The sequence below is a fragment of the Scyliorhinus canicula genome, chromosome 10 (assembly GCF_902713615.1).
Source record: "Scyliorhinus canicula chromosome 10, sScyCan1.1, whole genome shotgun sequence".
NCBI lineage: Eukaryota > Metazoa > Chordata > Chondrichthyes > Carcharhiniformes > Scyliorhinidae > Scyliorhinus > Scyliorhinus canicula.
The window spans coordinates 180,719,599-180,732,495 of NC_052155.1; the positions used below are offsets into that span (position 1 = coordinate 180,719,599).

A 12,897-nucleotide genomic window follows, 5' to 3' on the forward strand; every position below is an offset into this window, starting at 1 on the left:
CCTATCAAGAGCAGATCCTGTACACATTTGTCTCGTCAGACTCTTCTGCTCAACCCAAAAGCGTTTGGCAAAACTGCAAACTACAAACAGACCTGGCTCCTCCCATTAATTGCATCACCTGCATCCCACTATGGTATACCATGACCTGCTTAGCTAAGACTAAATACAATCCCTCCAATTACCTGCACTCCAGGGAACCATCCAAAATATAAACATGCATTTATCTGTAACCAAGTGGTTGGGATGAATGATTAACTCATTCTTTTATGACTTTTTAATTACAGCCTTAGCAGGCACACAGTCTAGGTACCGTAACCCAGGTTTTTTAATAATATTACTGCAACAAATATATACCTTAACCGAGGCTCTGTCCGTGTGGAGCTTATACATTTATATATATCCCATTTTCTTACATTCATCATAATATCATAAGGTCGGGAAATTATGGCCAGTCGCTCCACAATTTCCACTCTTCCTTCCTCCTTAGTGTCCTTGTATGGATCTCATTCGGTCCGAGCACCTAATCAACTTTTAAGCACAGGCAGCCTATGTCATAACTCCTCATCAATTTTAAACCCTTGTGTGGACTATCATCTCTTTAACTATGACCTTTACTGCATCTTCTTCCTTGGGAAAGGCAGATGTAAAACATTCATTGCCCCCTGCCTCCATGCATAAATCCCCTTGGTGGCCCCTAATTACCCTGACATTGACACCACAATATTAAATAAAGCTCATTATTGACACCTTCAAAAGTTACTTTACCAGCAATGCACAGAAAAGAAAAATCACCATGCAGATTTAATTTGCCCTTTTGTGGGGAAAATAAAACCCTTCTGGGCTGAATCAACCAGCACACAGCAGCTGACGTGAACACACCCAAATGCAGTAATTGCTAAATACTTGTACCCTAAATACATAGACCACTGCTTGCATTAAAAACCTCAGTGATTCAATTACTCTACAGTGACTGTAAAATTTGGACTATTTCTTTAAAAAGTAAATTCAAGATAAAAGCCTTGTAGCAAAAAGCAGGTGGCCATTTATTTAAACTCAATTACAAATGTCAATCTTCCCTTTCGACAAGCAAAAATCACACATGGTTATGGCTGAACAAAATTAGGACATTCTTTGGAATGCACAGATAATCTATTTAAGAATATAAAGGAGGCCAGTAGGCAGCCACAAGCAACTTTTGCCAAAGAAAATAAAATAAACCAATAGAATGATAATCTGCGATTAAAGGTGATTGGACCAAGACAGGAACCACAATCTTAAACAGACGAGAGAATATAACCTTCAGATGAAGTGCTCAGTTGGCAGCTAACCCAGTAACAGGTAGCAAGAGCATAGCATCTCTCAAAAACTGCATTCAAGTGTTGAACAATTTCGATTATCTTATTACAACCATCAAGATTTTTACGGTAAATTAAGAGATCAAAGCAGAATGCCACGTTATCGTGCACAAATTTAAATGAGGCATAAACGATGGGCAGCCGTAAATTATTGATTGTGATTGGAGCAAGTATCTTGGATAGCGTTGGAAGAGCTCCTAAAGGTCAGAGATCCTGCTCCTATTCAAATGATCTATAAAAATGTGATGTCACCTCCTCTGTTGGATTTAAATCATTTGTTGGATGCCTGAGTACACCTAATCTGTTTAAAATGCACCAATCAATGGTTAAAAACTAGCTGAATTGTACAATGTCTACTAGCTGAATTTTGACCTTGAACGGTCAACTGTTTTGGTCAATATGTAGCCATCAAGCAACATCACTAAAACAGATGATTCTCGCCACTGAACCATTGCCCTTGTTGGATCTTGCTGTGCGCAATTAGGCTGCCACATTTCCTACATTACGTACTTCATTGGTTCCAAGTTCTTTGGGGCATCCTGAGGTACTCTAGAAACGCAAGTCTATTTCTTTTAGCAAACCACCGCCTGATGTGCGATTTATATCAACTAATGTTAGTTATTTGTAAACAGAATGTATATTTCTTTCCTTGAATCTTGCTACATATACATCGTACATGCACCAAAGTATACAATGTCCAGACCAGCACTAGAGTGGCCCTGTTGTCATCAGGTAATTTAAAGGGCAACTACATTGAAATCCGAGTCCACAACACAAATTCAAGAGCAGGTTTGTCCAACAGCAGCCAATGTAAACAAGGTGTCAATTACTCTGGATGCTGTCAAACATGATTAGATTCCTGCAATGTTGGTATCAACAGAGTGGTCTACAATAGCAAATCTGGAGTTAAATTCAGTCCATGAATGCTGACCGTGAAACAAAGCAAAAAAAATTTTTAAAGGTTAAAAACATTTGACCGATTAATTGAAATCCTGTTGTCGTCCTCAAACCTTTCCACTAATAGCTGGAAAGCGAAACAAGATTCGATAGCCCTGTCAACATTTTTGGAGGGAGTCTTTGTGCTCAGAGGTTAAATTTTCTTGCTCATCATTTCGCCCAGTAAGCTCTGCATGCATATAAAATTTGCCAGGGGCAATTCTATGTCATTCCACCCTAATGCAGTCAAAGTTCCAATGCCCGAACCAAGAAATAAACTTGTTTAGCTTTCCCACAAAATACAAATCAATTCGAATGCATAGAATTCCGACAGTGCCGAAGGCGGCCGTACGGCCCATCGAGTCTGCACCAGTCCTCCAAAAGAAGAGCCGACTTATGCCCACTCCCCTGCCCTATCCCTGTACTTCATAAACCCACCTAACCTGCACATCTTTGGGCTGTGGGAGGAAATTAAAGCACCTGGAGCAAGCCCATGCAGAGACTGAGAAAGTGCAAACTCCACACAAACCATCATTACCCAAAGGTGGAAGCAAACCCTGGTGCTGAGGCAGCAGTGCTGATAACTGTGCCACTACCATGCTAATTATCACTTGCTATGAAGTTTTTTTTGCACAAAAGAGACTTTACATGCTTCAGAAACCTGACAAAAATCACTGTTTACATTAGCTTCTGAAGTGACACCAAATTTCCTAATCACTGAATGAGCAACAAATAGCATGTACCTCCGAAAGCACAATCACAAAAATAAAATACAGTAATATTTCTATGAGCTGGTGGTACAAGTAATCAAAAATGTCAATTACCCAAGAATTCCACTTTTTCAACCAAGCAGAAAGCTCTAGGTCATTTCACAATGATTTGGGTGATCTTGAGGGGGTACGGGAACATGAGCGGCACTGAAGGAACAATGGGAGATTGAAAACTGGGCGAGGGCGGGCCACGGATAGGTTGACCTTCCCAGCGGTGGAACAGGAGAAAAAGCAGGAGCTGGAAGCACGGATTGGATAGGAGGAGATCATGAATGATATTCATTTAATGCAGATGGGCAAAGCACCGGATCTGGATGGGTTCCCTATTGAATCTTAAGAGCTTGCTGGTCTGGTGATATGTTTCGTCCAGCCAGAACTAGTTTCCAGTATCTGGAAATTCGAGTGGCCCATGATTGGGCCTTGTTGCATAATCTTAACTTGGTTGGTCTGGTGGATGGGGTGAAGGACAGAGAGAGGGCTGATTGGAAGAAGTGGGTTCTTCTCAGGGCTGAGGACAAATGTGAGCAGTGCTCTAGACAGCCGGCGAACCACATGCGCCTGTTCTGGTCCTGCCCAAATCTGGTTATTTACTAGATTCATAGGATTTACAGTGCAGAAGGAGGCCATTCAGCCCATCGAGTCTGCACCAGCCCTTGGAGAGAGCACCCCACCCAAACCCACACCTCCACCCTATCCCCATAACCCAGTAACCCAACCCAACACCAAGGGCAATTTTGGACACTAAGGGCAATTTAGCATGGTCAATCCACCTTTGGACTGTGGGAGGAAACCGGAGCACCCGGAGGAAACCCATGCACACACGGGGAGAACGTGCAGACTCCACACAGACAGTGACCCAAGCCGGGAATCGAACCTGGGACCCTGGAGCTGTGAAGCAATTGTGCTACCGTACTGCCCATTAGGTAAGATACAATGTCAGGTATTCTGGTTAAGCTGGAGCCATGCCCATTGGTGGCCATCTTTGGAGTGTCGGACTCACCAGTGCTGCAGGTGGGGATGAAGGCAGATGTTTCGGCCTTCATTCCGCTAATAGTCCAGAGGGGAGTCTTGCTCGGGTGGAGGCCTGCGGTGCCGCCTCAGGAGTCGGGTTGATTAGGGGACCTGATGGAATTTCTGTACCTTCAGAAGATGAAGTATGCAATGAGGAATTTGGTGATTCGGCTGACGGGTGTTGCTCAAGGTGGCAGCCGTTCATTGCCTTTTTTAGGGGGCTGTTTACTGTCAGCTGTTGGAGAGGGTGTTTGATCAGTCTACCAGGATCTTCGTGGGGGGAAAGCGGGGTAATGTTGGTATAAATCTGTTAGGATGGGTTGCATTGTGTTGGTCTATTTCTGTTATATAAAAAATTTTGTTTGAATAAAAATATTTTTTGTTTTTCAAAAGATTGAGCCACAGCTCAAAATGATACAAGTCATTTGAAAGTTAACGACAGGCAGTCCTCAGACTTAACAATAATTGGTTCCTGAAAACTGTGTCCAAGTCAGAACCAGTTTTCCCCAATAGGGGCAATATTATAAATAGGGGATTGGTTCCTGAACAAAAGCACAATACCCTATTTTGAGATCTTGCTTCAGCAATTGCTTTCCAGTAGTGTATTTCCCATGATATAATAGAGCCTACACTTTCAAAGAGACTTCCACACTGCATCGGAGAAGCAATTTGCCCTTCCTGAGGTTGCAGAAGACAGAACTTAAAGGAACGCACCAGTTGGTAAAGACCAACTGACATGGATGGTGTTGAGAAGTCAAAACTGGCACTGTAAACTCCAAATAGGTTGTCAATTTATAAAGGTCGCAAGTGCCATTCGTCATAGTGGACTTTACTTGAATGCTATACAGTCATTCAGATTGGAGCTTTTTTTACTTTGATTTATTTCACATTTTGATTGATTACCTACTGATATAACACGTAAATTAGACATTAAAACCCATTTGGAAAATCATCAATAAATTTTGGTTGCACTGTACTTTAAGAAAATGATTCTGCACTACTGACAGCAACACAGACTATGTTTCAAAAAGCAAGAGATTCAAACCCAACCCAATTGTTTGTTCAGAAATTACAACATAAATATTGGCAAAAACATATTTTGGAGATAATATCCAGCGTATAATGATGAGATTACCATTTTAACATTCAATCATTAAGTTTCACTGATCGGACTGTTTATTTGCACATTTTAAAAAAGAGCACAGTGACCTGCTTAGTCAAGATATGAAGCATTGCTCACAGACCTCGCCCAGGCATTAGAAAGCAGTGAAATGAGATTGCTTACCACTTTTTTCTGATGTCCTCAAAAAGATCATGTCAGCAGGAATGCGCTGGTTCTGAAACACAGGATTAAACAGTAATATGAGTATATATTTGAGGCTCCAACTTGCCTGCCAACTTAAAACACCTCTACTGAAGATTCTCTAGGACATAGAATTTACAGCACCCAACAGGCAGTGTGGCCTACCGGCCTACCAGGAGTATATGAGCCTCCTAAAATCCTTTTTTTAAAATATCTATTCACTTCTGCTTCTCTACACTGCTAACCTCTGCGTACGTCGACCTATGCTTTTTGCCCAACTTTGACAAAGAGTCATCGGACTCAAAACGTTAGCTCTTCTCTCCCTACAGATGCTGCCAGACCTGCTGAGATTTTCCAGCATTTTCTCTTTTGTTTCAGATTCCAGCATTTGCAGTAATTTGTTTTCATCTATTTGCCAACTGCTCAATATTGCAGCAAATTCCACATTCGCACCACTCTCTGGGTGAAGCAGTTTCTCCTGAATTATTTATTGGATTTACCACTGGCCATCTTATACTTATGGTATCTTGTTTTGGATTTCCCAGAGTGGAAATATCTTCTCCAGGTCTATTCTGCTGAACTTATTCAGAATTTTAAAGATATCTATCAGTCCTCTCTTTTCCAGAGAAAAATGCCCTAGGGGCAGCACGGTGGCACAGTGGTTAGTGCTGCTGCCTCAAGACGCAGAGGTCCCAGGTTCGATCCCGGCTCTGGGTCACTGTCCGTGTGGAGTTTGCACATTCTTCCCGTGTTTGCGTGGGCTTCGCCCCCACAACCCAAAAGGTGTGTAGGGTAGGTGAATTGGTCATGCTAAATTGTCCCTTAATTGAAAAAATGAATTGGGTACTCTAAACTTATTTAGAAAAAGAAAAATGGCTTAGTTTTAATAAATGCACCCTCTTAGTGCAAGAAGAAATACACGGGTGAACTAAACCCATCAGTGCATCTATAATCTATATCAGTTTCATAAAACACTGTATATACCTCTGAACCCAAATGTTTCCTAACCAAGGTTTTCTGCAGGTTTTAACAATTTCCTTTCCAATTTTATTTCTCTAGAAATTAACTGGTGCTTTGTTTTCATTTTGTATGGTTTTATATTTCAGCTGCATTGCTACTTTTAATGATATTAATTGGTATTCTTCGATCATTTTGCAACTCTACCACATTTGGGCTAATCTCCTCATTCCTCCTACCACGTTACCCAGTATGAAGAACAAGAATGTTTATGATTGTGAATCAGTTACATTCCAAACACAAGTCAAGAAAGTTATATTCCTGAATCTGAACTTTTACTAAAATGTTTCTTGGGCTCCCAACTTTGCTCCAATAAAAGAGACTGCAAGCCCGTCTTGGTTCATTGAATGTGTACAGACAATGCATTTTAACTGCATACTGAACAGTACAGAACAAGGGTGCATGGCTTCCAACTGTGCCAATGCTATTTCGCATTAGTCTTTAACAGCTAATTCAGTTATTTAGTATTACTTCAAAGAGTCAATTATTGCAGAAAAAAATGATATCCCAGTTTACGATCACCTGGTCAGTAACCTAGTTAATCTAATTATTGCTACTGATTCTGCCCACGGACTGTAGCCATGATCTTTCAACCAAGTTCCTCAACATCAAAACACTGAAAGCTGGGATAATACATTGGATCAACCCATTGTTTGGGCTTGGGCTTCAGTCCAGTTCAGACTAACTGAATGAATCACAATTTTTCCTGTTTTCTGCTGGGATCTTTGTGAAAGAGGTCTGAGCAACCCAGTTCCTGGCAGCTGTGGGACCAGAGAACACAATTGCTGCAAATATCTCCATAACAAACAGTTGTTCATTCAGTTCATCAGATCTGCTGCCCACTCAACGATACTTGGGGTGTCATATTGATACTCCAGAAATTCTTGTCTTTCGGACGGCAAAAGAATCACGAGTTTCAGGATAATGAGATTCATAGATTGCAAGCTGGCTAACCTACCTGAAGATTAAAGCAGATCGCTATAATTGAAGCAATTGCTATAAATAGCGATACTATTAGAAGGTGCTTTTGTTTAAGGCAAGAATACTGTATATACCATTTACATTAAGCACTATAAAATTAAACGCATGGTATTCATTTTATACAAAATCCCAGTGATTTCTCCATAACTGAAAATTAAGAAAAGAGAAAGAAAGTAATGTGCATTTGCCTGTCCTCAGGACACCCCAAAATGCTTCACAATTAAGTACATTTGCTATTGTAACAAAGGGAAATATGATAATCAAGTGGTGCACAGTAAGGTCTGATAGATAGTAATGTGATAAAGATCAGGGGACAGAGATTGGCCTTGTTTACACCCGTGATAATAATACAATTCCGGCTGAAATTGGTGGAACCAGTGCCAAGGATGCAATAATTTTTAACGCAAGTGAGTTACACACCTCCCTTTGATCTTTTCAACTGGTTTCTGTCCCAATTTACCCGATCAGGTCCCACACACCTCCCCATCTTGCATCCCCTATCCCAGCCCAAAAGATAGCCATTGCAAGATTCCATCAACTCTATTGGTTAGGGAAGGCTCTTCAGATTGTGCTCGTTTCCTTTGACACAAGCACCAGCAGACACCAGTTTTTAAACTTCTCTTGTACCAAAAAGTATTTTGTTCATGAAGAAGCTGACTGAGTATGCCAATGAAACTAATGCATGGTTAATTACAGTTTGTGTGTTCGGTGACTTTAAATTGGGTTACTTATAGGAGAGGGCTAGACACTTTAAATTAAGTAAAGCGAGTTTTATTTCCCAGTCAGTTTGATATATCTTGACGCTAGTGGGAAAAGTGGGGGAAAATGTTGCACATCCTAGCAATTACATCTTTCACTGTAATAATGAGATAACAACACCCCAAAAAAAAACTTGATTCCAAGAGGTTTCAAACCAGCGAAATTCAGTTTTTCATTTATGCTTCTCTGCAGTTGGAAGCATTTCTCCAAGATATTTGTGGGGGATTATTTTCTGCCTGACAATATCAGTGGTGAAAGACAATAAAACTCAAACATTTAGAGGAAATTAAAAAAAACAAAAGCTTTGCCATTCAGATTTGAATTAGCATTTGGTCTGCATGCACAAGTGTGTAAATGGCAACAGTAGCATTACGTTGGACGTGAAATTATACTGGGTTAGGTAATTTGGACAGTCTGAATTCTCCCTCCGTGCACCCGGACAGGTGCCGGAATGTGACGCCTAGGGGCTTTTCACAGTAACTTCATTGCAGTGTTATTGTAACTTGTGACAATAAAAAAAAGAATAAAAAAAGATTATGATGCAGGACAGGTTTTCACTGAATTGTATTGTTCTCGGAGTCTATTAATCCATCCCACACATTTCCAGCTTTTAGAAGTATCCAGGCTATATCGTTCTGAAACTGATCTGTCCCATACAATTCATTCGACTCAAACAGGATCATACATCGCCTCCTACCAGGTTGGCAAAGGTCCAACAAATAGTTCTCAGGTTACTGGTATCATGCGAACAAACTTGCAATGGAACATCATCAACAAGTGGAAGAAACCTGAGTAATAACCGTGCGTCTGTGCTGCCAGAAGATAGAATACCAGCTACAGAGGAGGCTTCTACGATGGAAAAAGACCATTCATTACCTGTTCCAAACATGTGAATGCAATATTTACACATTCTATTTTTTACTTAAGCATCATGAATACTGTGTAGGTTACACTGGTAGAGAGTTAAAACCATTGACTTGCTGGAAAATAATTTATATATTCTCAAAAACTCCCCTTTACAATCCAGCTCCAGAAAATATCTGGCATTCATTGTTTGCAAACTCAATTAGTTAACGAATGATATCTACATGAACGCTGCCAGTTCAAACTAGAGTAACAGATGTTGAGGATTGGACTCAATCACTTCACCTCTATAATTTTCCCTCAATCTGTGGGGATTATGAAGGCTCAAAATATTGGGCACCACCCAGGTTCAAAAACACTCAGGAAAGATTAATTAAGTCAGAATGTTATACGATACAAAGGCTAGCTTCAAAATATTGACAATTGCAGGAGTACACACCGGCTTAGATAGTTTGAGAGTTGCAGTCCTAAAGTCCTGGGGAAGTCTTCTTGTATATTATTATCTGGAATTATCACTTTTAAGCCTCCTAGCTTTTTAAGAGCCTCCTTGAAATCCACCTCTTTGACTATGCCTTTAGTCATCCATCCAAATACACTCTTTATCCCAGCGTTCATTTTTGTCCGATGAAGCTTCTTAGACCATAAGACATGGGAGCAGAATTAGGGCATTCAGCCCATCGAGCCTGTTCGCCATTTAATCATGGCTGATGTTTCTCATCCCCATTCTCCTGCCTTCTCCCCATAACCCCTGATCCCCCGGTTAATCAACTTGGTCAGTTTTACTGCCTTAACGGCACTGCATGCAGACTAACTGTTGCTATGATGATGATTAATATGGAGCAAGAGACTTTGCACTCACTGCAAAGTGCTAGAGAGAAGAGGAAAGCATGGATCAAAGTATTTGCCAAGATTAGTACCATTTAGAAGTAATGAGCGAGGAAAAATTTAAAGAAACATCCATCATGATAGTGACAGTAGAAGAGAGACTACCATTTTGACAGAATCCAGCACACAACAGTGGGGGAAACTGAACACCGTGGAGAAAAATATGCCTCACCATTTTACGGCAATACTGCAATAATGTGCTGGGTTTTATACTTACTCTACAGAACGCATGTCACTCAGCTTTTTATTTTACATTTTTCATATTTCTCAGTTCACATTAAGGGGAGGCAGTGGCATAGTGGTATCCTCACTGGACTAGTAATCCAGAGAACCAAAGTCATGCTCTGGGGACCGGGGTTCAAATCCCACCATGGCAGATGGTGCAATTCGAATTCAATATAAATCTGGAATTAAAAGTCTAAAGGTGGCCATGAAATATTGTCGATTGTCATAAAAACCCATCTGGCTCACTAATATCCTTTAGGGAAAGAAATCTGTCGTCCTTACCTGGTCTGGCTGCATGTTGATTCCAGACCCACAGCAATGTGGTTGACTCTTAAATGACCTCGGGGATGGGCAATAAACGTTGGCCAAGCCAGCGAAACTCACATCCCATGAACAAATAAAAAAAAATGTTTTTAACATCCTCCTCCCCCTAATTTATTTGCGCACTTGTCCTCATTCAGGTCTTACCAATTTCTCGATCTTTATCACGCTTTCTTTTGTATATACTCATAAGTTAGGAGTGTGAAATTAGATTTCCACTTTGATTAGTAAAGCATGCCTAGTATAGCGAATTATTTTATGCGGCACACCTCATTACAGCAGAAATATCTTCTAGTCACTGAGCATATCGGATAGAGACATCAGGATGCCACACATTTAAACAAATTCAGACAGGGGGCAGAGGCGCACACAAGACTTGAAGTATTAATGAACGTGGTGACTCCTTTCCCCATCTATCAGCATTCTCTGTAACAGATCCAGTACAGATGCAATTAACCATGGACCTTTTGATGTAATTACATTAATGCTGTTACACATAAAAAGTGCATAACAAAAATAAGTTGATTTCTTTTTCTTTTGGGTATTAATAAAGATCAATATAGGCACTTATTCTACGAAGTTTGATACAGGGCAAGATGATTTGCCGAAGTGTCATATTTCAAGATATTTTCCGGTCGACAGTGTGGGAACTACACTATGTTTAGAAGTAGTAATCGCTCGCTGATATGCGAGCAGTAAATACAGCAAACACAAACCTTCTCAACTATAATAAGATCTCCCACTTGGATGTCTGAACTCTTCACCTGCACTTTACCTAAAAAAAAAGAGAATCGTTAATTAGTCACATTTATTGAAGCGACAGCAAACCACACTTCTCACAATTAAAACTAGGTTACCTTCTTTTGGTTTTGAAGGTCAGTAAGTACATAGTTCTGCTCCCCAAACTTTCTAATCTGAGTTTTGTCAAAACTGTGCTGAAAGCAAACGGTAACATAAAAGAGGATTGCGTGTTCAGAGCAGCAAGAGTTGATCACATTCAGATCCATGGATTATCTAAAGATGGATGGTCAACATGTACAAAGTTCTAGATATAATAGGTACATTACTACATCTTTTAGAATGCATATGTGTAAATTGCAACATCTGTACCAAATCTTCAAGTCATTTTTTTTTACAGTTTAGACTAAACACATGTTTCTCAGCTTTTTTAGTAGCCAATAGTAGTTAATATGGTCAGATTACGATAGTGGTAAATATATCTATGTATACACAACACAAATAATATGGCCGGAGCTTTATAATTATACCAAATTCATGTTCATTCAATCACTGAAGAGTTTGTCATCAAGATTTTTTCTGTACTTCAGCTCTATGCAAACTTTACTAAAATGTACATAACCTAGGAACAGATTATAAATGGGAGATTCATATTGCTACTGCTTGTATCATTTTAATAAAATATTTTCCCAAGGATTTTTTTTCTAATTTACAAAAACCTTGCATCTAATCCTGTAGGCCTAACTCCAATTATAATACTGGGCACAAGGCCACAGGAAACTAATGGGAAATTGCATGGATAAAACTCTTGCTCCTTAGGTCATATCAGATATAACAATTTAATACCTACTTATGGAAGTCAGGAAGTAATTCCCACTGAAACTATTACTTTCCATTCCTCATTACGGATTTCACACTACTCGTCTGCAATTTAGATTTCACCACAGAATCTTTTAAACTGCAAATGTAGAGATTCAATTCAATGTTAAATACACAAATCTTTTTAACCCTTAGACTGCAGAGAATCATTAAAGTTCCTGTCTCCCTGAACCATCCAGGTTTTTAAAAAAAATATATAGATTATAGACTATGATACCGAAAGTAACTTAATACAGGAAAATTAGGAATTCAAAACTGTTGTATCATATTAACCCTAAAATTAACTAAGATTATTAAAAAACGGAATCGAAAACAGCTTGCTCTTTAATTGCTATTTTCTCAAATTCTTTGCTGTTACCAATTGCTTTCGACCCTTTTTTAAAAACTTGTCCGTTTTATTTATAACCTAATCCTGCTTTATTTTCCTCTTGGTATTTTGATGACAGAAACTGGGCTGTCATGGTCCAAGAGCCCAGCGTTTTAAAATAATTTTTAAGTTAATTTTTAAACATGATTCCAAAAGGTTACAAAGAATACCGTGCAAGTAAGCACACTGCTGAGCCCAGGTTTCAACAGCAACAGGTCACTTGTCCGGGGTGCCCAGACAATCGAACAACAAAGAAATCCTTTGCACTGAAGTCTTTCTCATGGAGCCATGGTACATCGCTCACTAAGTATAAACTTCTCACCCTTATTTAAGAATAACAAATGTTCGCATTTAACAGATTTTTTTTTGGATATATTTGGATATAAATTAATTCAGAATTGGATATCATTCGTACTGGAGCAAAAGAGTGGAGATGACGAGGCCCAAGTGCAACATGGTACAAGTGCAAAATCAGGAACTGGGTGC

The 12,897-nt window shown here is 39.7% G+C and overlaps 1 protein-coding gene across 1 annotated transcript in view; it reads right to left on the minus strand.

Moving 5' to 3' along the window:
• atp9b (ATPase phospholipid transporting 9B) overlaps nucleotides 1–12,897 on the minus strand; it is a 340,330-nt gene that overhangs the window by 221,039 nt on the left and 106,394 nt on the right. The window contains exons 6-7 of the mRNA XM_038810251.1: nucleotides 11,144–11,202; nucleotides 5,358–5,409 (exon numbers count right to left, since the gene is read on the minus strand). Coding sequence (XP_038666179.1) covers nucleotides 5,358–5,409; nucleotides 11,144–11,202 — 111 coding nt within the window. The remainder of the gene's footprint in view (nucleotides 1–5,357; nucleotides 5,410–11,143; nucleotides 11,203–12,897) is intronic.